The 25,865-nt window shown below is 37.1% G+C and overlaps 3 protein-coding genes and 1 non-coding gene across 6 annotated transcripts in view; 2 read left to right on the top strand and 2 right to left on the bottom strand.

Moving 5' to 3' along the window:
• LOC145896167 (1-phosphatidylinositol 3-phosphate 5-kinase-like) overlaps positions 1-16,964 on the top strand; it is a 32,414-nt gene extending 15,450 nt beyond the window's left edge. For both annotated transcript variants that reach the window (XM_082985043.1, XM_082985042.1), the window contains exons 24-46: positions 364-505; positions 1,007-1,118; positions 1,742-2,030; positions 2,306-2,488; positions 2,663-2,842; positions 3,685-3,797; positions 4,587-4,749; positions 5,263-5,467; positions 6,221-6,453; positions 6,740-6,812; positions 6,958-7,092; positions 7,621-7,771; positions 8,044-8,126; positions 8,302-8,335; positions 8,696-8,779; positions 9,299-9,414; positions 10,044-10,299; positions 11,210-11,346; positions 12,386-12,592; positions 13,056-13,184; positions 14,121-14,342; positions 14,797-14,917; positions 15,668-16,964. In XM_082985043.1, the coding sequence (XP_082841169.1) occupies positions 364-505; positions 1,007-1,118; positions 1,742-2,030; positions 2,306-2,488; positions 2,663-2,842; positions 3,685-3,797; positions 4,587-4,749; positions 5,263-5,467; positions 6,221-6,453; positions 6,740-6,812; positions 6,958-7,092; positions 7,621-7,771; positions 8,044-8,126; positions 8,302-8,335; positions 8,696-8,779; positions 9,299-9,414; positions 10,044-10,299; positions 11,210-11,346; positions 12,386-12,592; positions 13,056-13,184; positions 14,121-14,342; positions 14,797-14,917; positions 15,668-15,876 (3,577 nt within the window). In that variant the 3' untranslated portion in view covers positions 15,877-16,964. The remainder of the gene's footprint in view (positions 1-363; positions 506-1,006; positions 1,119-1,741; positions 2,031-2,305; positions 2,489-2,662; positions 2,843-3,684; positions 3,798-4,586; positions 4,750-5,262; positions 5,468-6,220; positions 6,454-6,739; positions 6,813-6,957; positions 7,093-7,620; positions 7,772-8,043; positions 8,127-8,301; positions 8,336-8,695; positions 8,780-9,298; positions 9,415-10,043; positions 10,300-11,209; positions 11,347-12,385; positions 12,593-13,055; positions 13,185-14,120; positions 14,343-14,796; positions 14,918-15,667) is intronic.
• Positions 2,951-3,024, bottom strand: Trnat-ggu (transfer RNA threonine (anticodon GGU)). The gene has a single exon. It is a non-coding gene; the product is annotated as a tRNA-Thr (tRNA).
• A 322-nt stretch (positions 16,965-17,286) lies between the features above and the next one.
• On the bottom strand, positions 17,287-18,692 carry LOC145895307 (uncharacterized). Its single transcript, XM_082984097.1, has 3 exons — positions 18,556-18,692; positions 17,944-18,086; positions 17,287-17,447 (listed from the first exon to the last, which is right to left on the bottom strand). The coding sequence occupies exons 1-3, from the start codon at positions 18,575-18,577 to the stop codon at positions 17,328-17,330; spliced, it is 285 nt and encodes a 94-aa protein (XP_082840223.1). The 5' UTR covers positions 18,578-18,692; the 3' UTR covers positions 17,287-17,327.
• Positions 18,693-19,571: 879 nt separating this feature from the next.
• LOC145896077 (cyclin-dependent kinase 19-like) lies at positions 19,572-25,468 on the top strand. 2 transcript variants are annotated; one of them, XM_082984905.1, is made up of 11 exons: positions 19,572-19,817; positions 20,095-20,205; positions 20,514-20,705; positions 21,191-21,332; positions 21,566-21,680; positions 21,974-22,145; positions 22,210-22,307; positions 22,722-22,812; positions 23,019-23,165; positions 23,275-23,316; positions 24,835-24,972. In XM_082984905.1, the coding sequence occupies exons 1-10, from the start codon at positions 19,614-19,616 to the stop codon at positions 23,275-23,277; spliced, it is 1,275 nt and encodes a 424-aa protein (XP_082841031.1). In that variant the 5' UTR covers positions 19,572-19,613; the 3' UTR covers positions 23,278-23,316; positions 24,835-24,972. The 2 variants fall into 2 exon arrangements, with proteins under 2 accessions (XP_082841031.1, XP_082841029.1); XM_082984903.1 differs by lacking the exon at positions 23,275-23,316 and having other exon boundaries at positions 24,835-25,468.
• Positions 25,469-25,865: the final 397 nt, after the last annotated feature.

Genomic DNA, 25,865 nt, shown 5'->3' with positions numbered 1-25,865 from the left:
GCAATACCATGTATTGTTTAACTATACAAATTTCACAACCCTGGTAAAGAATTACTAATCTAAACCGCTTTGATTCGAATAAACGCCTCGGACAATTCGTTGCTTACACTAAACAAAACTGTTGATGAGCTTTAACTTAACAAGTTTGTCTTTGCTAAACATTGTATATTACCTGACAAAAAATGTAATGTACAGCATGCATTTTAAACTGTTCATGTCCAGGTACTGTAGTATTTTTTAATTGATGTATCTGACAGAGTGATTCGCAATGTGATCCATTTTGCTGTATTCTATTTGCAAAAAGGGTGTATATTAAAATCCGCCCAAACTTTAAGAAAGAAAATCACCTCGATTAAATTTCAGATCTGGGACATCTGAGAGTTTTGCAACTTCCCAGAACATGTGGCGGACTCCTCAACATCAGAAATCAATCGAATCCGAGTTCTCGAACGCCTACGAAGAGATGTTGTCTGCTATGGAAAGTGACGAACACCTCATGGACAAGGTGGGAATTTGAAAGAATTTGGACCCCAGGGTTAATTTTATTCATGTAAATACATTATAGCGGAAAATTTGTACGTGAACGCGATAGTTAAATGTTTATTGCAACAAGTATAGCTGACTTCAATCTGAATCATTTTGTTTCAAACAATTAAATTCCTATCTCAAGAAAATGATGTCGCTGGTATTGATGTATTGCTTAATGGAGAGCTAGATTCTGTCACAATTAAGGAACCAGTCTTACTTTAAATTTGCTCGTTTTGATTTTAACTGCTGTGGATCAAACAAAAAATGATCTCTCTATGGAATCTCTATATATCCCTATAGGTCTACTATGATGTAATTTAGATATTTAAGTCCATTTATATCCTTTCAATAAAACGAGAGTCACAAGGGAATCATAATGTTAATAGACTTTTTCAGGAATAATTAAACTTTGCATCTAATAACGACGATCCTTGTTAAAACGTTTAATAAATTCTCCCAACCTTTCTATCGAAACCAGGAAAACGTGGGACCACAACCTCGAAATTCAACTTTCAAAGACAAATCAGATTCCGGTACCTCTTCTGCCACCAAATATCTGACAAAACAAAGCAGCCAGATTTTAACTCGAAGTAAGTGGAAATGAATGTTGCGAATACTTTGAAAGTTTACAATGCGGGAGACAAATTCTGAAGTTTCTTTTAAAAACTACATTTTGTATTCCAGTAACTTTGTTCGGAGAAAACAAGCTGTATATGCAAAAAAATGCTAATCGGATATTCTTTAAAATATGAATTGGCGTTGCATTTTTTTGCGTTTTTTTGCAAAGCAGTAACAGATATTTCAGCCTTTAAAGTCAAAAAATGTCGTCAGCTGCGTTGTTTTAAACTTTGGAATTTATTTTTTTTTGTCACCACATATCCTCCATAATTGTATGGTAAAAAAATACCAGAGTGAGTTTTAAGAAAAAAACTCGCGGAACCCCTTAGGGTGTGCGTGTGGTTGGGAACCACCTCATTATTTGGTTTGAATCATACCCAAGCGAAATTTACGAGGAATATGCGAGAAAAATTGTCAATTGGCCGGAAATCCGTAAATACTCAAAAGAGCGACAGAATGGTCATTGTATTTTTGTCACAAACAAAATAATCATGAAATTTGCCCAAAAAGATATTGTCAATCGCTCAAGCAACTTCCACAACACGTCGTTCTAAAGCCATTAATCTCATTAGAATCATCCCTTTGATATTCCCAGGCAACATATCCAGGGATGACACGCGTCTCTCCGCCTGGGAGAAACTAATCATGCGTGACGTGCTGACCAGCGGACCGGAACGTCCCCGGACATCTGCCTTCAAACATTCGCCAAGGTCGTCCAGTCCAGTCGGAGAGAACGTGAAACATCACGCAGGAGATTCGAAACATAGAAATCAGTTTGGAATTAACACGATGACGTGGAAAGCAGTTGATCACGTGTTTATTTCCACTCCACTGACCATGCCGGCTAACTCGAAGGAAATGAGAGATTTGATAGCTGACTACAGGTTGAGAATATTGGCGGTTAATACTGTTATGTAACATTTCATTTATGTGTCAACTACCAAAAAAATCCTGTTTTACCGGAGTAATTCTGACGCTTTAAGCATCCTTAATTCCGCAGGCTTGTTGTCAAACATAAGCTACCAATAGTTTGTATGAAAAAAATTTATAGGATTATCATGGAATGTGACGTAACAATCACAAACTGTCATAAGTTATTGGAGGAAAAACTGTCCTCAGAGCAACGCTGAAAACTAGAAATAATTTCTACATCTTTTAGAGCTTGCGGATCAGCTTTGGAGGCAGTGACGATGGAACGGGTGGAGGATAAAGATAAAGATGTTGGATCCAAAGTGGAGGAAGAGGAGATTCTTGTGGAGGAAAATTTCGACTCTTCTCCGATTCAACCTCTCGATTGTCTCGACCCCAGAAACCATCAACATATCTTCGTCCTATTCAGCAGGTTTGTCGCGGAGTAACACACTACGAAATCAATCTATTTTTTATATTGCTTTGTTAAATTAAACCATGCCTGAAAGTTTCACAAGAATCAAATTTTGCGTACATTCCACGGTATGAACTTGTTTGAATAAAAAAAAGGTGGTTTTTTCACCGTCCGATATTATTTACGTTTCAGCTACAGCACAAGATCCCCAAACGCCCCGAATTCTTGCGTCATACCTTGGGCTGTCGATATTGATTTTTATCGTGGCAACGATATAACGTTGGGAGGGTTCCTTGAGCGATATTGCTTCAGACCCAGCTACCATTGTCCGAGCCCCACCTGCAAGAGACCGATGGTTGAACACGTGAGAAGGTGAATGATATAATAATGTGATAAAGATTCACAGACTTCGCCAAGGCATTACAGCCTAGCTGTATCAGCCACTTTTCCCGACAAGTCAGAGCGAGATCTGAAGAATCAAGCTCCCGGTGAGGTTTGAACTCACGACCCTGGGCTAACCAGGCCCAACGCTCTACCAACTGAGCTACAGGAGCTCAGTGGCTTCACGGGATATATTGTGGCCAAGGTACACTGATGCGTAAGCGCACAACTTGTCAGGCGACCTTCACATGCGTAGAGGAACTCCACCACCACTTCTGCGTTAATGTGATAAACATATGGTTCGGGAAAAGACATTTGTCTGTGTGATCAATCTTGGGATTATGATATGTACTGGGTATTTCCAATTCCATCGAGTCATAATTCCATCTTGTGACGAGCATGATTTTGCCGACTAATTAGCCCAGCACTTTTCCACTTTGTGGTACTATGCAGTCAACGTCGATCCGTTGGGTACCAAACCATTTACAAACGACCGAAGCCGAAACACTGTGAAACACAGTATGGCTAAACAAACTGCTTGATGGGACCTAATAGGTTGAAACAGTATTATACCGCCTGCAGCTCACCAATTGTTATAGCTCATATGTCTATACATGGCTTTATTCTATTATGACAATCAAGTAAAAGTGTAACCTACTGTGTTGTCAGTAATAGTTTATATCCCATCAGCCAAACTTATTTGTTTGGTTTGTAACTGTATGACATATTCCCTATTAGAGTAAACGCATGAGAGCCGAGTAAATAGCTCCTTACCCGTGACAAAACCTTTGACATGTTACTCAAAATGACCCATGCATCTCCTTTGTACACAGCTTCGTCCACGGTACGACATGTTTGAATATCGTGCTTAAGGAACTCGCCAAGCCGATCACCGTGCCCGATATTTTATCCTGGAGCTGGGATCCAGTTACTCATGTCACAACAGGTGCGTAAAAGTGTACGTTTCGTTATTTATCTAACCACGAAAACCAACGATCATGTTTGCTTGAAACTATCCGTGGTTTTTGTTGTTCTTGTAACATAGGGGTTCGTATTGCAATTTTGTACAAACTTCTGGTAGATATGTTAATCGATAAATGTTCGTCTTGGAAGGCTAAATTTACTCCTAAAATTTGCAAATACCTGGTGATTCACACGATTTGAGACCGCGAAGCAGCAGTGGTTGCTGAAAAAAAATACCCGGAAAAATGTTGGCCCGCTGAGTTATGAACATTTGGTATATTTCGTTAACTGTCACACTACACTAAAATAGGTTGCTGACCAATGCATAAAAGCATCAACACAAACATGACCATTCATGTTGCGCTTAAATATATCCCACTAAACAGTCCAATTTGATTTCTGCGGCTAAAGGAAAATAAAAATAAAAACGCCCAAACAAATTTATCAACTTTATAAAATGTATGATTCAATTTCTTCAATTAGCCGTGTCCGTCTCTGGTCTATGCCTATAATGCTTACTGGTGCACTGCTTTTGTAGGAGACTGACTGGTAAATAACTTTATTGTAGCACGAGCTTTCGCGAACTTGATCCCACTTCGTCACAATGTATATTAATTCGAACATTATTGTCCCCTTCTGTGTAACCAAGTAAATACTGTAATTTCAATGTTCTGTTGGTGATTCAGCTTCGATTGTTTTAATACGCGTTGATTTTTCGGCAAATCCTTTATCGATAGAAATCACAACCAGGTTTTCTCAAAATATTTTGCAGATTTAAAACCTCTGTCACGTGACGCGTGGTCGATGTCGTTCGCGAAGTTTCTGGAATTGCGACTCCAGAGTTTCAATTCCCCTTCACAATATCAACATGTAGACGACGACACCGAACCGTCGGTCGTTCCTCCGTTCAAATCATTCCAGTTTTTCATTCTGAGGTAAACAGCGAAAAATAAACAGTGTGATCTGATCGTTGTGTTTGTCCTAATGTACAAAGATGTTACTTCTTCAAAGCAAGTTTGAATCTACAGGAACTGAAAAAAAAAATTGTACCCTTTTTTAGGAGAAGGGTTTCGATGGAAAATATTCTCGTAAGCACGCAAACGTGCTAAACACTTATTATTCCACATATATTTGAATTGGTTGATTAACTTTGTGTTCAGATCGCTTAAATGTTTATAAAAAATAATTTTTTTTTGGCGGGTTGTAACAATATAATGCCATTTTTCATGTATACAGTATTAGTAGTGTTTGCGTTTCAAAAATCCGTCAAGAAGCGAACAAAATAAAAAAAATCTTAAAGAACACAATCTCGTAACAAATCTTTATCCTGTCTTCAACTTAAACACGTAAAACGTGGAAAACAAAAAATCCTTAGTCATACCAGGCTGCACTGAAACAGTGACCCTGTCCACCGCTCACAAAATTAACCTTTTACGTCTCCACCACAGGGACATCGTGGCTGCATTCAAGTGTTTCGAGATCAACGTATTCGAGATCGCCCTTCCCTCACCATCGATCCAATTCGATAAGAACACGGATTGGAGGAAGAGTATTGAAGGAGAGGAGAAGGAGAAGGAGAATCAGGATCTGGATCTGGATGAAGAGAGGTCAGAGTTTCAGAGGATTGTAGATGAGATGAAAGTTCTCTCAAAGGTAACTCACAGATAATGTGTATTTTTTGCAATACTCCGTGTCTGTCACAAATCTAGAACTTCTGTAGTTACTGGTGCAAGTTTTTTAACAGACTGACCACTGAAAAACTGAATTAGCACGAGCTGATTCTTTCTTCATCGGGTCCCACAAAATCGATTTGCTACATGAAGTTTAGATTTTAAGTCGTTAGACTGCCCAAAAAAGTGCTACAGACGATATTAAGTGGTATGTTTTCAGTTCACAGAAACTAAAAATGGAGCTCACTTCATAAACTAATCTGAAAATCTTAAAAAGAAACGAGAGTGTAAAAATAAGGGGTGTGCCACTCTTTACAGCTGAGAACTTTTTGTTCTGCGATCCCATTTAAAAAAAATTATTTTCTGCGGACCCGTGGTAAAGAACTATAACATCGTGAAATATTGTATAGTCGTAGATAAGTCTAACCTCCCAATTTTGGCGACCCCAAAATCGATTGAGAAGTCCCGTTTCAGACATATTGGTTTGCACAGTAAAATAGAAAATTCCGATTGCATTGGTTGTAATTGCGTTGTTGAAGTTAGCAGTCAACTCCCTTCCAAATATTCCGGACAAAAAATCCGCACTGAGAAACCGTCACAATAATATTGTTCAGTCAATTAGGGAAAGTCCCTCTGTGAAGTTTTCTAAGGAGAAGTCCCTCTGTTTGGGGAAAGTTCCTCTGTCAGGGAAAGTACCTCTGTTACGGTTGAAAGTGTAACATGAAAAACATCCCAGGTCGGCTACGAAGCAATGGATTCCATCCATGACCTGATCGTAACGTCACGCACCAGCAATCCGCTCGACCAACCCTTATCCGACCAATCAGAGGCCAGCGCCGACGTGACGTCACTCAATCAGATCAGAGAGAAATATTTCGACGAGTTATTGGAGCGGTACCAGGAAGAACGTTATCATATGAGGGATTGTGTCGACAAACTACATTTGAAACTGCAGTCGATTAGATTGGAGTAAGATCCGAAACTTTTTTAAACTTTTGTAATTTTCCTAACTTTTCCCGCTATTCTTCAATTGACTTTTCCGTTGTTCCTCATTTTACTTTTCCCGTTGCTCCTAATTTTTCCTTTTTCCGTTATTCCTCATTTTACACTTCCCACTATACTTTTTTTTACTTTTTTCTTGTTCCTCATTTTACATTTTACGCTGTTTTTTTTTTACTTTTTCCGTTTATGCCTCAATCTGCTATAGTTTGTTGCAGATTTATTCACAGAAAAATCGCATTTTTTTAAATTGCAGCCAATTCGAGCAACAGCAACAGACGAGGGAAGATGCGGTGGAAACTGTTGCCATGGAAACTGAACCTAACAATGTAAGTTTAAATGACTGGGATTGTACGCCACGAAAAAGATGTAATTGTTTAAATATTTACCAAACAAACCATCATTTCTGGAACATATCGATGAATGAAACTTATGGACACTATTCCCAACACACAGTTTATTTTTGAATTTCAGGAAGCTGATCATACCGAGGTTGAAATCTACGAACGTGATCGGGTTGAATTGTTGAGAGGACTTCTCGAACTCACTTGTCGAATATGTCGAGTTGTTCATGACTGGAATGCTACGATTGGCGCTGTAGCCGATATGGTGGGTATCAAAATACGTTACCACCATAAGGTTATGCAACAGTACGATGTCTTGCAAAATAATGTTAACGATAGGATGCTGTCTAACGTTAAATAACAGTCAAAGAATTTGATAAGCAAAGTGAAGCCAATAATATGAATTGTGTGAGCTGCAAACAGATAGCCACTGTTTCGACCTATAAGGTCTCTTCAGTGCAGCTGGTGTGACTATCAGACGACTTTGCTGACCAAACGGCCAAGCAAAGACCTCCACCTTGTGGTGACTATACAATCAGCGTCATACGTTGGGCACCAAACCAGGTGAAACCTTGCGGGCGGAAAGCTGCACTGAAGAGACCTTTTAGGTCGAAACAGTGGCCATTTGCATGCAGCTTACACATTCATATTATTGGCTTCACAGTCTGTCTCAATAAATGCCAATATTCCCCAAAAGAGCGGTCAAGAGACTAATTACTAAATAATCAAAATCTGTGGATTGGAATTTTCGAATTTGCCTCGAGTCAACTGAATATTTTCATGTAATTTATAGGATAGAGCGACACGACGTGGCAGCAGGGCAGTAAACCTCTACACCATCAACCCTATCGTTAGTAACAGAAAAGTTGGGGGTCAGAAGAACAAAGAATGGGGTCTGAGGAAAGCGAACTCGTTGAAAACTGTCAATGAAGACGAGGCTGAAGGTAAGTTGACTGATCAAATATTCAAACTTCAGTATTTTTTTATGTTTTCAAATCTTTAGTTATTTTTTATATTTGTTTAAAATAAATTGCAATATTTTACTGTTATTATTTTTGTTTCAAATAACTTCCTTAACATTTCGAACTGTCTAACGCAGCGTGGTGTAATGTAGAATGATATTTGCCGAAGCGAAATTTATTGTCCAACATACGTTCAATTAACAATTACTGCATCGAGTTTTTGGACGGACACGAACTTCTAGTTTCTCTTGTAGATACGTCACTTCCTACTGCAGGCAACGATGACGTAGAAACGGAGGATTCTTCGGTGAAACCTGAAAATGGCGAAAATTCCAACGTATGTATTCCAAGAGCGTTTTGTGTAGAATTTAAGTCGCACACTAAGACGCAATAACCGTACGCCGTCCAAGTATTTTTTTTCTGTACAATTTTTTGTACGAAGTAATGATAATAATTGATAGTTGGACAAATTCATTGTAACTATGGAATTTAATAGTCGGAATTTTACGCAGCCTTTGACTTCCGCGGAATCTGTTCCAGCCAAATGTAAGTTGTTTGTGATTGATTTTTAGGTTTGGGATGCAATATTGGCTACGCCATATTGTTTCCTTATCCTCAAATTATCAGAAACCCGCTGCTAAAATGTTCAATTTTTAATGTCCTAATCCAAATACTTTGGCTTAAAAAAACAATTTTGAAACCACAAATATTTTGTTGCTGCCAGATATATTAGACTCGTACGTATAGCAGGCGAAGCGCCAAAAATGTACGTTTTTTTAAAATGTGCCAGAAGATCAGTTGCTTGGAAAATATTTTTAAAACTCGATAAAAACGTTTTTTTTGTTTTTGTCTGAAAAATTCCACAACATTTTTTAACTGATTTTAGTGTTTTCCTTTTAATTCCAGCTCTTTCGAACAAGAAGGTCAGCGCAGACAAACCTGATGTAAAGCATTCAAGCGTGAAGAGAATATCTAGAACTGCTTCTACAGGTCAGCTACACTTGCCCAAGAACTTTCATTACTCAAAGCAAACCGTGATATTTGCAGAAGAGTAACTAATGTAACTCCGCATTGATTCCGCAGTGTATCACGGAAATATCTTTTACATAATTAGGTAGTTATGTTGGCACCGTAAATATTTCTGTAGTCCTGGGAACTTGTGGCCAAATGTTAGGTTTTTTAATTTACGCTGAATATGTTCAACCTAAATAACGGATAGAACTCTTTCAATAAATATCAGAATCTTATGGGAAACAAAAGACTTGTTTTTCTTACATAACTTCAGTAAATAAAAAAATGATACAAACTATACTGGATCAGTGAACCAAGTCACCCTGGCAGGTTGTCAACCGATAACCGTATTTGAAGTTGATTCTATGTGAATTCGAAACTGATGATGCTTTTTTTAAGCGAAATATATTTTTCTTCTAACATTTTCACAGCTGTCTATCTAATAGGTTTTCACAGTTTTACTCAGTAATAACTTACTGTTTATTTCTTGTATTTTAGTGAGCATGTACTTCGTCAGTCACCTCCTGAACAGCAGCAGCCATTCCCAAGTTTCCCCGCCATTTCCCGCTTCCGAACATTACCTCCTTCAAAACTGCATCGCCTCACAAGTCGTCGTAAGTCAATGACGACCCATAGAATAAACTTAAAATTAGAAGATCTGCAGCTTTCACATAAAAAATTCTTTCATGTCATTTTATCGAGCAGTAAATCTTATATAATGTTTCTGTTGCTGCCAGGCATATGGTAATTTAATAGTCCGACCTTCTGACACAATGACACATGTTTTTATTGTGTCAGAAGGTCAGACTATTAAATTAGTAAATCTTATGTCTGCGTAGTGTTATGTATACATAACAGGGCGGGACTTTCCCATCTGTGGGTGGCGATTCTATTAGTGGGCCCGCCAAATGTAATTTAAAAAAAAAACACTAATGATTTACATAATAACCTGATTGTGTTTTTATCTTATAAACATGTTGACTGTCTATACGTCTTATTTGTACATAATTTCCATGTAACAGATTCCGTCAAGTTTACTTCAAATATTTCCGTACATAAGCAATATAGCCAATATTGTTTTTAAAGTGAGCTGCAATTCATATATATATATTTATTATACAGTCTTAAATCTGACAGCGACGTATAAACTAAACCAAACCAACACACACAAACATATATATATATATAAAGAAGACAGTAATAACCATGCGGATAAAACACTCATTATTGAATTCATAACTAGGTTCGAGACGCAGAGCCCAGCTCTATCATCGCATACACACTGCGAACCCCAGAATACAGGTGTTACGTCACAACCGACTTCACTGAAACAATGGGACCAGTTGACAACAAGATTCCGCCGCCTAGCGACCAAACAGAAGACAAAGTTTCGGCCACTGGAGGCGCAGAGAGGACAATTGATGGTAATGGCGAGGATGCTGATATGATTATTGATCCGCACGTGGAATTTAAAGGAATTTCTGGTTGGAAAAGTGAAGGTAAAGTATTATAATGGTCGGGGAAACTTGTCTCTCTGTTTTCATATGTTAGGGCAGTGTTTCTCAAACTTTTTCCAATCACGTACCGCTCATTTGTTTTTTAATACACTGCGTACTACCATAAGTTGTCTATGGTACCACCCTATTACTATATCATAACTGTTATGACATAACACCAATGAATAACAATTTAGCCAATATCACCAGTTGCTTGGTTTTCTTTATTGTGCATTAGTGACGCAATAGTATCAACATGAAATTGTTGTACACACGATGTCAGAATTACTTCAACAGTGCAACAATTTCACGTTGAAACTATTGCGTCACAAATGCACAATAAAGAAAACCGACATCATGTATTTGCAGCGGTTTTGGCTTCTGCAAAGTGCGGTAAATTGTATAGAGTAGACTAAATCGCGTACCACTTGAAAAGCTATCGCATACCACTAGTGGTACGCGTACCACAGTTTGAGAACCACTGTGTTATGGGAAGTGTAGTACTAGGAGTTTATAGCAAGACATGTTAAATAAACAACACTTTGTCGCCATGGAAGTTTAAAATGTTGCAATAATTCAGCCTTTACAACTAACATCCTTTTTGGCTTCAGTAAATTTGGAAGGTTTTCAACATTTTTTTTCGGTCAAAAACCATAAACAGAAAAAGCTCTGTTGTGAAATTTGTTTGGTTGCCTTTCACGCCTTATCCCTGCTTTGTGATAAGAAGCGAAAAAGGAAAATTACAAGATAAAATAAATAAACCTGACGTGCAGCCGTTGGTACATTTTGTTCGGCAAAGAATAACGTGAACTCTTTTCTTCGCCAAATACCACCAACTGTGAGTTCTTAGCAGTTGTAGGTTTATTGTTATTGTCAAGTAATAGGCAATCATTTTATTATTGGAATATTTCAGACAAACTCGGGGTCTCGGCGTCCCCTGTGACGTCACACAGCACCGGACCTCACACCGAAGTTGAGTTTGAAGATTCGAATACAAAATTTTACTGCAAGGTTTATTTTGCCGTTGGATTTAAAGCTTTGCGAGCTCAGGTAAATTGCGCACTATTTTTATACTTTTTTGAAAGAAGTATTTTAAATAATGCCGAGATCAATAAAATACTGCAACCGTTAGTCAAATGATCGGCATCAAATTTGGAAGTTTTATAGTGTATTGCCAGCCATGTTGCCCATGTACAGGAACTCAAATATTTATTTAACTTACAGCATTTTTCGCTCGCTACTTCGCTAAACTGTGTCCGAAAACTGTACATAAACAACGATTGTACATAAACAATCGTTGAAAGAGGTGTTTTTATCCAGAAAAAATTGTTGCTTTGTTTAACTCAAGGCAAATTTGCAAAACGTCCAGAGTTTTTCAGAGGTCGATTTTCAGGGTTATTAGTAATGTAATTTGTGTTTACTTGATACAACAAATCGCGCAAGTATATTTTGTCAAGGTTTTGTCTGCTAAACGCAGGACAATTTTCTCTAGATGTGTTTGGTGCAGCTGCAACTTTTGAATGCCCTGTAATTATTTGTAACAACTGTTTATTGTAAAAACTCAACTGGCGTTTGAAGATTCGTCGGTTTGTTTGTTTTCAGTTGGAAACCTTAAAACCACAACCACAGTAAGTAGGCGGTAGTTTAAGCGCTCTTGTAATTCTACCTAAACAGTCGTTTCAAAGCCTGTTATTTGCCTTGACAATAAGTGTATACATATAACTGTCATATTTTGTAGGATTTAAATGCTTTTGAGCGACTTTTTGTCGTGTATCCCACTGCACATACACTGTGTCATGGCACACTGCACATAACTTGTTGTGTTAAGTACATAACTAACGGTTTTGTAAATCTTTAATATGAACAGAATAGCCAATACAGTGCTGGAAAACTTCATGTAAACGTTACGATTTCGACAATCGAAACGTTTACATGAAGTTTTCCAGCACTGTATTGGCTATTCTGTTCATATTGTTGTGTCAACTTACAAAAGTGGTATTTATTTATGGTTCATCAGCTTTCGTACGCATATCAAACCCAACATTTTTTCTGAGATATCTTTCAATCCGATGCAACCACTTATTTGTAGATTCTTGATTGCACAGAAGAAGATTTCATCTCGTCGTTATCGCGTTGCGTCCGTTGGGCTGCGAGAGGGGGGAAGTCGGGGTCAGCTTTCCACAAAACACTCGATGACCGACTCGTTTTAAAGCAGATGTCCAGATTCGATCTCCACTCGTTTCTAGAACTCGCACCGAGTTTTTTCGAGTATATCACCCACGCCCTGAAGTCTAAGGTAGAAGATCATTTTGACCTGAGTTACACGGTTAAAGTACCATTAAATTATTATAAAGTACTGTTTTTTGACTTAAACGCCAGTACTTCAACATATCTAAGTATGACATGAAGGGAAATAAGCAACAGGTATTGGTTAGGAAACAACCAGAAATTATTGGTGGTGCATTTGCATGGCATATTTTATTGCAATCAAAGCAGAGCCTCTTATAGTGTGTGAGTTCGGCAACCACGGTTTTGGAACCGCATGGGACTCTTTTATTTGTTTACTCCATAAAGACGACAAGTTCATTTAGGGGAAAAACATTAACATATACAATACCCAATGCTTTCAGGGCACTTAAACTTACGTGTATGTTTAACAAGAGCTTTATTCTGAGCAATGAAAGCCTTAAGTGTGAAGAGCATTTAAACAAACGTTTGCAATTTACTAAAAACTGACTGAACGTTGTTGATTTCTTCAGTCGCCCACGGCACTGTCCAAAATCCTGGGTGTTTATCGCGTTTCGTTCAACAACACAACGACCAACCAATCATTTAAACAAGACATTTTGGTGATGGAAAATCTCTTCTACAAACGCAACATCAGTCAAGTAAGTGTTTCCCCATGCTTATGTTTGTGTTATGTGATCGCAAAGAAATGCGCATCGTATGCATATTTGTGTATAAGCTGCAGACAGATGGCCAGTGTTTCGACCTAAAAGGTCTCATCATTGTTGTCTCCGTTGCACCTAGTTTGGTGCCCAACGGATGACGGTGATTGTATAGTCACCACAAAGTGGAAGTCTTTGCTTGGCCGTTTGGTCAGCAAAGTCGTCTGATAGTCACACCAGCTGCACTGATGAGACCTTATAGGTCGAAACAGTTGCCATCTGTCTGCAGCTTATACACAATTTATATTATTGGCTCCACATTGCTTATCGTATGCATATTTGTCTGATGTTAATTGTTGACGGAAAATGATCTTGGTTTCGTAGTTTTCTTTGTTGTAAAAGAAATCACTGACAGGCTGGAACGAAATAGTTTGTAAAATGTAAGATATTATTTTGTACTGATGTAAAAGTAATAAAATCCAATGCAGTGAATAAAACATGTGGCTGCCCATGTGTAGCCCTCTGTGCAATGTAACGTGGATTGATTTTGCCTCAATGTATTCTTACAATATTTCACTTTCATTTGCTCGTTAATGTATGTAGTACAGTTTACTTGGCCGGAAACTAACTTTGGTCGTGGCCAGACCTTTTCAACACGACACTACGTTTGGTTAACATTAGGGTGGGATTAGAACACCTGTTTATATGTGTTTGCAACACCATAATATATTCTGCTTTCTTGTACATGTAGCATGAATGCCTTTATTTCCGCAGGCTATAATCGGCCATCTTTCCTATACAAGGCTAATGTATTTCGTTAAAATAAGCATTGTCGGCGTCTCCAATTTCAAGCAATGAAGTTATTTTTTTAATTTTTATCCTTATTCATTGATCTTTAAATGTTTTTTATTCATTTCTTTGAAAACTTTCTGTCAGGTTTTTGATCTGAAAGGATCTGTTCGGAACCGTCATGTGAAAACCGATTCCGAATCCGTTCCTTCCTTCTCCACCTCTCCTAATCCTTCTTCTCCCGCCCAACCAACATCAATCGGCCTCCTGGGATCAACTCCCGCATCCAGGAACAACCAAGTCCTCCTGGATGAAAATCTTCTCACCATTATGAGAGATCACCCCCTCTACATTCACGAACACACGAAGGTGATTCTTGTTAGATGAAATTTATTGAAGCGTCCATACTTTTTTCTCATGAAAATCAGTGTTCTGCTCCTAAATAATTGAACCCATTTAGTAACTTATCGTATAGTATATAAATGCCTTGTATTTGGCATAGGTGAAGGCGGAAGTTGCATTACCAGTATCTCTTGAAAGCTTTACGACCAACAAAGAATTAGTAGCAGATATTTTAAACAATTCTTCACTAGAATCCTGAGTCGTTTTTTTCACAAGGTTTTTCTTGATATATATTACAACTATGCTTGCAGACATCATGTTGGTTTTGCATCGCGTTGTTTGTGTTTTAGTGATACAGATCATGCCTACAAGCATAGGTGAATAATATATACCAAGGAAAAACCTTATCTCTTTATTCACAGAGCTAATAACATTCTTTACTGAGCCACAGAGTTGTTAATGAATGATATTTTGTTAACAGTTGCTGATCAAGAAAGCGATAACAGATGACGCCCATTTTCTATCCAGCCACGAAATTATCGATTATTCCCTACTGGTCGGGATTGACGATGAGAGGAAGGAAATTGTCGTGGGGATCATCGGTAAGCTTTTACCACCTCAAACTAACCAGTACCGGTTGTAGTCATAGCAACATAAACGTGGACAATGTTGAGGCGCACAAACTAAGAAAAAACGCTAGAGGCGAAAAATAAGAAATGAACAACTATCAACAACATTGTCAACGTTGTATTATTCACATTTTTTACATCCCGATAAAGGCTGCTGCATGGTGGCCGAAACGTTGATATAATAAAGTTATTACCAGAACAGTCGTATAATAGTAAGAGATATGCCTGGCAGCATCAGTAGTAATTTAACCAAACACAATGTTTAACTCAAATTTACCTTTGCTTGGAATCGCGCTTTGGTGTTTGCATTATGAGGGCGTATATGTACCCACCTGAAAAATCTCCACAAGCGAAGAATTACACAATGAAATGCTGTTCAACCAACAAAACACAATTAAAATACGATTTGCCTGCCGGTTTGTTGTACGTAGGACATGATGTTACTCGGGGCTTTTTTGTTGGTTATTTTGTTATTTATTCTTTTTGTCGTCACTGACAATCTTTTCACGTAAAGTAGGTTTGTCTTGAAAAGAAATTCAAATATAGGAGCACAACTCACGAGTTTTCTCATAATTCTGAGTATAAATAGACTGCCCAATATTGTTATTAACACTGTCATGTTAAAATAAGACGTTTCGACAAAAACTTATGTCATCATCACTCAAATACATTTGAATAAATGGAAAAAAAATCATCCATGTATAAAGTCTATATACTCGGCAGACTACATGCGAACTTTTACTTGGGACAAGAAGCTTGAGATGCATTGGAAATCAATCGTTCCAGCCAGACACGGAGCCCGTTCCATGCCCACCGTTGTACACCCAGAACTCTACCGGAGTCGATTCTGCGAGGCAATGGACCGATATTTTCAAGTCGTTCCGGATCGGTGGTTCGAAATGCAGGCTTACCAACCAAAGCCCTGTCACTAGAGGATTCGGTTCCGGCTACCTGGTTTCGAATCGAATTGCCGTAGGCGAATTCAGACTAATTACCCCGAATAACGTTTAGTGTTCGCAATATGAGCAAAAGTAACAATTACCCGTAGAAAGAAATGTTAACTGCTATGTTGTCGTGCCGGGATTCGGTTAAACTAAAGCCAAAACAGTCATTATTTTTGTACCAGATGGTTTTATTTTGGAAAATTTGGTTGCGCATCGAGATTATATCTAGAAGAGCTTATATGTTGTTGCGTGCTGGACGTGTTCCACATTTCCGTCTTGTTAACTTCCAAAACGCGTGTTGCAAACAAATAGATATGTGCCCAACAATTTTGTTATACGAATTTTTGTTTCACGAGAAATCTATTTGTGTCGAAATTTTCTGCGTACGAAGTCAACTTTCCCAGTGCCTCTCCGAAAATCCTTTCTCTGATTGATTATTTTAGGCGCTGGACGCACTGCATTCTAATCCTTCAAATGTTTTCATGTTTCGCCTAAACAAAATCCCTTTTTCCACCAACGACCAAAAGTAACTCACAACAAGACAATTGCCCATCATCGTAACACAATATTATGGTACCGGTAACATTAACGACAAATAAGTGGTTATTATTGGTTCTAGATCGTATAGCGTGCCCATGGTGGAGCGTATTTTGTGCTATGCGTGTTTTGCACAGATCTCATGCTCAGCTTGATAAAATTTATAATTGTAGTTTACTTTTCATTTGTGCAATATTTCTTTACTTCTGGGGACATTTTAGTTTCAAGTTGCTACATCTGTGCACGCACGATACCGGGCAAAATTATGTCAGTGATCTTGTGGCAGTTTTTGGCATTTCCCTGCACACCTGGCAAATCTATTCAAGTTGCTGCGAGTCACCACAGTTAATACGCGAATTGTGCTTTTAGGAAAAGACTGATTTTATGACAATTGTATTGGTGAGCAACCAAATTGTTTCATACCTCATTTTTCTAATTTTCCCAGTTACCAAGTATAGAAATTGGTGCTTCTTTCAAATAAGCTCGAATTTTTCTTGTTGTATATTACCAATGTTCTGCTTTCAGAATCCATACACATATTGAAGGAATATATTTGTTGTTGTCAATAAATTCAGTGCTTTGTGGCTACATGCTGAAATTAGTATTTTCCATTGACTTCCCGCCCTAGACAAGTTCTCTGTACTAATGTGGACGAGAAGGTTCTAATCAGTGGATATTACTGTTAGTTGGAATTCAATACATGGCAACAGTTGCTATATTTTTATACCAATTAAAAGAACTTTAGTATCTCAACTGGTCAGCTAACACTTGTCCACACAAATATACCTGGATTGGTTGAGGGCTGGAAGCAACAGGTACCTCACATGACTCTTCCCCACACATAAAAATACACAACTTTTAAATGTATTCCAATGCAAAGTTCATGAGCATAATAAGAAAAGTTATCGACGCATTTTCATGTCATGTGACCGCAAGTATTTCAAATCTGGTTCTCTTGGTCTTTCTGCAAGGGACATAGAGTTGATTTCAAATTCTTCATCGTTTCTTTTGACAACGTCAGCCTGAAAAATTTCTGACTTTAAATTTGAAAATATGAATTGGCCTCCATGGTTTATACATGACCGTGGAAAATTACTGACAACCCCGGCATATGCCAATTACAAACATGTTTTGATTAAGTTATATTATTTTACACACAGCCCAACATGTATTTCCAGATATGTAATACATCCCATATTTGCATCAAAAACTTTTTACTTACTAGAGCTATGTTTTGGGGAAAAGAGTCAAAATATGATTATATGTTAAATTCCACAAAGCGATCTGTGGACAGCTCAGATGGTGGATGTTTATTGATAACAATTTATCATATCAATATGGTTGCGATCAACAGCCTGCCAGGGGCCATTAGTTTTTAAATTGATTCATTTTCTTTCATTCTTTAATCACAAGGGTCAAAATATTTGCCATTGTTTTTGAACTGATCATAATTACAACACATGTTTATTTTTTTGAAAAAGCTTTTTTCTAGCAAACTCAATCAAAATTTTGACTTACCAGATATACATTATATGCACATAACAGGAGAGCAGGGATTATGACATAAAGTTCTGGATGTTTTACTGAATAATTGTCTTTATCCAATGCCACATTCCTTTTTGGTGTTAGACTTGATGTTCGTCTGTAAAGCAGGCTTCTTCCTGAAAGAGAAACAAATCAAATGAAACTTTTTCCCTTTGCATTTCTTTAAACTTGCATTATGATTTTAAATGCCATCACTTTCAGTCCATAACTAATACCCAATGCTTTTCAAAGAAAGCCAGAGATACCTTGCAGTTACGCTGCATTTTTGCTTGTTTTAATGAAGAGTTTAGCAATCCACATCGGTATTTGCTTGCTAAATTTTACAAGAAAAAAAATACTTCATAAATATCTTCTTTGGGCTAAACAACTTCAAGATTTTCTGTCCAAAATCATGCATTAGCAACAAACTGTACCCATATCTAAATTGCGAATGTGGCCAAATCCACATAATCCACATTATGAAGTGTAATTCAATTTTCCAATGAGAAATTAGGCCTGACATTGACGACATAACCAATGTCGAATTTTCATGGTAAATTAGTAGCTATAGCAAGTGAAGCAATGAACATAATAACATTTCTTTACCTGCTTGGAAGAGGAACCGCATTTTTGCTTTTCACCCAAATATAAATTAAGATATGTCTCAATCAACACAAGTAAATGTTCCTTTATGTTTTCGCTGATCCTGATGTCTTTTTGCAACGCATCATTGAATGTCACGCTTGGACGAACTGTACATCCCATGAGCGCGTTACGCTTCATCAAATCGTTGAAAATCAACATGGGTCATGGATCTCCAAACACGCAAATCTAGTTTTTGCAGCTTATTGTAGTTTATTTCTTTGAATAAATTGCCTGCTAGCCGTAGCGAAAACACACATACATACAACACATATGTTAAAAATTTGTTTTTGTTTGTAGAATATATACAATGGATATACTATAGTATTGTGTTATAGATTGTAGTATACATACTTCATGACAACCAGACTGGAAAAAATGTCGTGCGCGGAGGATATATCCTCCGCGCACTTTTGCGAAAATTCGCCGATAATCCGCGCAATATTAATTAGCTAATGCATTAACATACAAAAAACGTTGCGATCGTCCGCGCAATTAACGATCGCCGAAACGAAATCCTCCGCGCAAAAAACAAACTTTCCAATCTGGCATGACAATAGAAAGCCTTGGTTCAAAACGTTATTTTGTTTCGAGTTTTATCGGTAAAGATGCTATGGGGTAAAATTACATCAATGCATGTTTGGTTATTTTGTGTAAAAATCTATTAACATCAAGATCTTGCACTTAATTAGCTTTTATTGTATTTGAAATAAATGTGTAGTGCTTCAGTTTCATTAAAACATCATTGCCCCCTTTTTGTTGTGTTTACACAACTGTTAATTTTTCAAAAAATCCTCCTTAACCTTTAATTTCCAATTATGAAACTGTCTTTTGATCGATTAATCTATGGGCACCTTGGTGATTAAAAACTTTTACTGCTTTGTCGACTGCTATGCAATATATATATATACATCAATACATGTTGTATATATTGTTCATTTACATCATAAACCATTTTTGGTTTGCTTATTCTCAGCAGATGTTAATGCAATAGTTTTACAAAATTTAACTGATCCAAAAACATGGATTTTGAGTTTAAACAATATTTAAACTCAAAGAGAAGAAAGGTTGAGGATTTGTATGAATATGAAGGCTGCAAGGTTGGCCGGGGAACATATGGTCATGTGTATAAAGCAATCAGCAAGGACCCCAATGAAAAGAAAGAATACGCCTTAAAACAAATTGAAGGAACGGGAATTTCAATGTCCGCATGTCGAGAAATTGCCGTAAGCCATCATAAAATGAAAGAAACCTAGAACACAATACAGAAAGTAAAAAGTTTTTAAAGTTTAATTTGCCAATTGTTTATGGTCAGTTTACTACATAAATGTATCAAAACAAACCTATTCAATAAATCTGAATGGTGTTTGAATGTAAGTTTAAACAATTTTACAACAATTAGCATATCAACAATTGTGTCCTCTACATTTAATAGTTGATGAAATTGATACACATGTGTCAACTTTGCCTATAGATCATATTTTATGTTTTCAATATTTGCAGCTTCTAAGAGAACTGGAACATCCAAACGTGATTGCACTGCAGGGGGTTTTTCTTTCACATTCTGACAGAAAAGTTTCCCTTCTGTTAGACTTTGCTGAACATGACCTGTGGGTAGGTATAAAAACAGCTTATGCAACAATTTTGATCATTTACTGGTGGTTTTTGGTTTTGTTCTGTTGCAAATTTTGTAGAATGATGCAAAAGATTGATTGAAGTTCAAAATTTTAAATTAAATTGGGATTTTTAAATTATTTTTTCAGTGTTTTGAAACTAGTTTTCTGTAATGCTTGCATCTAACAAATGTTAATATGGATTACTGTGTGAACATATGGCCTAGGCACTTTAGGACAAATTGAAGATCACCACCAAAATAAAAAAAAAATTCATATCAGCATTGTACAAGTATTTGGTTTTTTTAGCATATCATCAAATTTCACCGAGCATCAAAAGCAAACAAGAAACAACACAGCAATATTCCAGCAGTTACTGTCAAGTCACTTCTTTACCAAATCCTTGATGGAATTCATTACTTACATTCCAATTGGGTTCTACATCGCGATCTGAAGCCTGCTAATATTCTCGTAATGGGGGAAGGACCTGAACGAGGAAGGGTGAGTCCACAGTACATTTTGTAATTTCCTTCACTTGTTTGTTTCTTAATTTTGGTTGTAAAATAAAGACCATGTCCATTAAATTTGTTTGACATATTTTCAAGAGGCAAATAAAATATTTTTGTGATTATTACTTTATTTCTTGAGGTATATGAATATATCTAAAGGTGATTGCAAACAACTTGGAACTTTAAAAAAATTAATTAATGAACTGTAGTTTGAAAAGTTTAATTGCAAAGCTTGTTATTTGTGTTATTTACAAAGTTGATTGTAACACTCTCACTTATGATGGTTGGTCGTCTAGATACTAGTTGTGAGAGACTATCAATATTGCAAAGCTGCAGACAGGGTGTGTACACACACTGTTTCGACCTGTAAGGTCTCATCAGTGCAGCTGTTGAGTGGCACTGTGCTAGCTTTCACACTAGCAGACACACTAGTCTCCACTTTGTGGTACCTTTCGGTCAACTATCAATATTATTCAGGTAAAAATTGCTGACATGGGATTCGCTCGTTTGTTCAATTCCCCTCTTAAACCGCTTGCCGATCTCGATCCTGTGGTTGTTACCTTCTGGTACAGGGCACCTGAATTATTACTGGGAGCTCGACATTATACCAAAGCTATTGGTAAGTCTGAATGCTGTTCAGAGCAACTATTTTTTTGACTAATTTAATAGCTCTAGAATGAAGTCATTAATATATGCACGATTGTAAACCACCCCCAGTTTCATTGTCTAAGGCTTTGTTACTCATAATAATTACCACATTCTACATTTTTTTGATGTGTTTGTATGTATTCGATACATCGCTGTGATGGTAATGTTTTTTTTTCTTGTTTAATTTACTCAATTTATTTACAGACATTTGGGCAATTGGTTGTATTTTCGCCGAGCTTCTAACATCGGAGCCAATTTTCCACTGTCGTCAAGAAGATGTAAAAGCTTCTAATCCATACCATCACGATCAACTTGACAGGTTTTAAGCATTGTCTTTTATTCTTCTGATAATGCTATAAAAATTATAAGTATTTTGAGTTATAAACTGTTGATTTGTTGTTAGTTTGTTTTTGTAAAAAGCTTTTTCTATTTCCTAAATAGTAATTTTAAATGTTACTAGAACAACTTTGTGTCCAGGCTTCTGATTTTATAAAACATGTTTCGCTTTTTATTAAAGCATCTTCAGTTCTTGTATTTATTGCTTTGCTAAAAACATTTTATTGCTCCTAAATAGTAAGCCACAAGAATTTACAACAACTTGTTATTTTCTAGAATATTTCAGGTGATGGGTTTTCCAATGGAAAAAGACTGGGAGGATATCAGGAAAATGCCAGAATTTCCAACATTTCAGAAAGATTTTCGGAAGCAAAACTATGCGGGGTGTTCCCTTGTTAAATATCTCGACAAGCACAAAATTAAACAAGACCAAAAATCATATGCATTGGTGAGGAGTTACAAAAAGATTTTTTTGCATTTAAAATGACTTTTATTTTGCACTTGAAAATTAGCTGGCAAAGCTTTTAATCATGGACCCACTGAAGCGTATCACCTCGGAACAAGCGAAGAGCGACCCATACTTCACAGAAGACCCGAAATGTGAAAAAGAGTAAGTCGGCCGTGTGGTGCTAAACTCATTATTCCCTGTCATAGGAGAGTTTAACACAATGTAAGTGTTGGAACAGAGTGTCCGAAATTTATGAACATCCCAGGCCACAATAGTGTTTTAGTACAAGCTGACAGACCGGAGACATAAAAGTTAATTTCACTGAATTAACTGTAAAATTTGCTGCAGTTTGCTTAATTGGAGTGGTGTACAAAACAACTTATGCTGCATTTGCCAATGAGTTAACTCCCTACAAATTTTAACCTAATAAAGAAAAAAAAATAATAACTGCGATCCTATTCCTGTTTTGATTCATAACACATCCTTGGCAATTATTTGTATGAAAAAGTGGATCACGTTTGAGATGCGATAGTGCATACATGAACCACAGATATTCAATATGTTGTGATGTTTAAGTGTTTTTGGTGGTGGAACAATTCCTTACCCAAAGAGGGAATTTTTAAATGACGACGATACTGAGGAGAAGGAAAAGATAAAACCAATGAAGGTGACCTTGACACTTGAGTACTTACAAGTTATATTCTGTTGTTGGTGGCCATAAATACTCAATTTTGTAAGCCCCTTGATTTGTGCCAACGTAAGCCTGAAACTAGTTTTTTGTGTGCCAGTATTGCAAACAATACAAATTTCTCATTTCATCTGAATTATGAGCCTGGAGTCCAACAGATTGTAAACCCCATTTTTTACAAACAGCATGGTCAGGGTCGCGACAACAAAGGTATGATGATGGGTGAAAGCCATTCAGGACAACCACCTCCAAAGAGACTTAAGTACAGCTCGGGCAAAGAAGGCCAGCCAATGAACATTCACCAATCCCAACAGCAATCACAACAACAACAGGTTTGAAAAGGTTTAATTGTCAAATCTGTATTTCTACTGGCTGCTCTGTTGTAAGTACCTTGTATGGGTCGTGTGGATAAATAACATGTTCTTAACATGATATTTGCAGTGATGTTTTGGCTTCAATGTAAATTGTGGTAAGAAGAATAAGGTAGGTTGCACTGCATCACTCTGTGTCAAATTATGTTTGGTTTTGTTCAAAGAGTTTCTGGGCGTAAAATCGAAACACTTTAGAAATCAAGATTGTTTTCAGTAATGATCATTGCCAGGTGTTGTAACTCGTATTCTACCTGTTGCTCTTTTAAAGATGATATTTTAATTGATAAACTGCTGATCTATTAACCTTCTTCCATAATCTTTCCACAAAATTTTTATGTTAATATGTTTACTGAGCATAAAAAAATACTCTTTTTTTATTGTGACTTTGAAGATAAATCATAAAAACTGGAAATTTTCACAAGACATCAGTTAAATTGATCCCTGGAGATTTTACGCCTATGATTGAATGTTTACTTATTCGTTTGTGTTTTTTTTTTACAAAGCTTACGGTGACATTGTTGCACTTGTTGGGGCATGACTTCTCAATTCATGCTAGTCGCATTTTTACAGCGATGTTCATTCCTCAGATGTCAAGCATTTGTGTTAACTGACATTTAAGATGCTATTGTGGCATTTTGGTATTTTGGGTGTTTTTTTCACTCAACCCCTGTTGGATTTGTTGCTTCAAGCATATTTGGCTATGTTAATAATATTTTCCACAGATGTTTTTCCATCAAACATTACAAACACACACAGATATGTGACCAAGTGTGGTAACAGACAGGTCACTTGCAAATTAGTCTTTTTGTGGAATTGTAAATTACATTAAAATTTTTAACTTCATTTTATCCTTTAAACTACTACCATTAATGAGGACATATAGTTATACATATATGTTTTCGACATGTGGCCCTTTACTATGTGGGACACCTTTTCCCCCTAAGGCAGTGTTTCCCAACTGGTGGTACGCGTACAACTAGTGGTACACGGCGGCATTCCAGGTGGTACGAGAGCACCTTTTCGTAATTAGCGAATATAGTTCGAATTTAAAAAAATAGATGTGATCTCAAAATGTTTGTTACTTCATCCTCTAGGTAACCTTATACTACTCACTAGGTGGTACGTGTTAAAATAGTTTTACCTCCAAGTGGTACGCACCCAGAAAAAAGGTTGGGAAACACTGCCCTAAGATTTCCATGTCTGGCCAAACATTTATGTTGTTTGCATGAAAATGTACCCAGAACCTGAAGCATGGCAGTGTTTTTATGTGTATGTGCTGCAGCATACCTAACTGCTACATATCAACTTTTGGTGTGAAATTTGTAACCTTTTTTTCCATCAAAACATTACTATAGCTTAATATCACTCAATGTTATAATTTGTAAAACTGGTCTATAGTGTTTAAAAATAATGAAAATTTAGGATTTTGTTGTGTACATTATTCTATCTTCACCTTTTTGGTTGTAACTTGTTGGAAAAAGGAGTTTGTGAGTAAAAAATCAAATATATTCTTTTTGCACACAAACTCACATAAACAAATAACAAATGCAAAAAATCAGATATGAAGATTTATTGACGCATTCAGATTTAGTAAATTTTCCAGTTAACCAGATTTTTTTACCCTCGCCAGATGCGTGGCGGTTCCGGGGGGTCATTCCGTCAAGACATGTCCGGCAACAATGGCTCGGCCCCTATGACCCAACACTCGCAAGGAAACACAGCAATTACTTCTTCCAACATGGTAAACAGACATATGGTCGGAAACCACAGTTCCAATTCCAGACATCAGGTTCAGCAGCAACAAGTCAACAACAATATCCACAGTCTCAATGACTTGATACGGTTTAACTGAAAACGGTGTCAGTTGATTGTAATTTTACCTCTATGGGGTCATCATGAAGTGCAGCATTTTGTACATGTGGATTTAAGGTCCACTGTTCAGGTGCAAAACGCCAGTGGGACCATGGTAGGACAGCAGATAAAATTAATTATTTTTTAAAATCATCCTTTTTCGACAACAAGTCATGTGGACTATTATAAAAGTAGCAATTGATTTGTGTTTTTAAAGCGAAAACGTTGCTATCTAATATTTCAAAGCCAAGAGCTTCTCCATTCAAACATTGCCTGAAATTTTACCTTGCACTTATTAATTGTTGGGTGGCGCTTTAACAAGGAGTTTGAAATCATCAACTCGTTGATAACTTGTTGTACACAAGATTCGAATACGTACGATTTGCACCAGTGCAATAAAGATCACGGATGAAGTTTGTGTTTTGTGTTAAAGTTAGGTTTTGCTTTAGCCAGCACGACTGGGTGGCCACGATAAGGTCAGTCCAGAGACTACTAAGTGCTATAGTCTCTGGTCAGTCGCTAGCACCCACACCATTGGGAAATCCCCTTTTATAGGCGCTTGCATCGACAACCGTTGTGGTTATTTTTCGCTTGTAACCAGTGTATCCGGCCACAATTTACCCCGTGAAACCGCATAACTTCCTGTAGCTGGGACGGCAGAGCGTTGGTCCTGGTTAGCCCAGGGTCGTGAGTTCAAAACTCAACGAGAGCTTGATTTTTGATTTGTCAGGAAAAATAAGTGGCTGATCCAGCTAAGCTGCAAAGCCTGTATACCCAATAATCTCAATACGATAGCTGTGATCGCCAAGC

The sequence above is a fragment of the Ascidia mentula genome, chromosome 3 (assembly GCF_947561715.1).
Source record: "Ascidia mentula chromosome 3, kaAscMent1.1, whole genome shotgun sequence".
Classification (NCBI taxonomy): Eukaryota; Metazoa; Chordata; class Ascidiacea; order Phlebobranchia; family Ascidiidae; genus Ascidia; species Ascidia mentula.
This window is presented reverse-complemented; position numbering and strand designations above follow the sequence as displayed.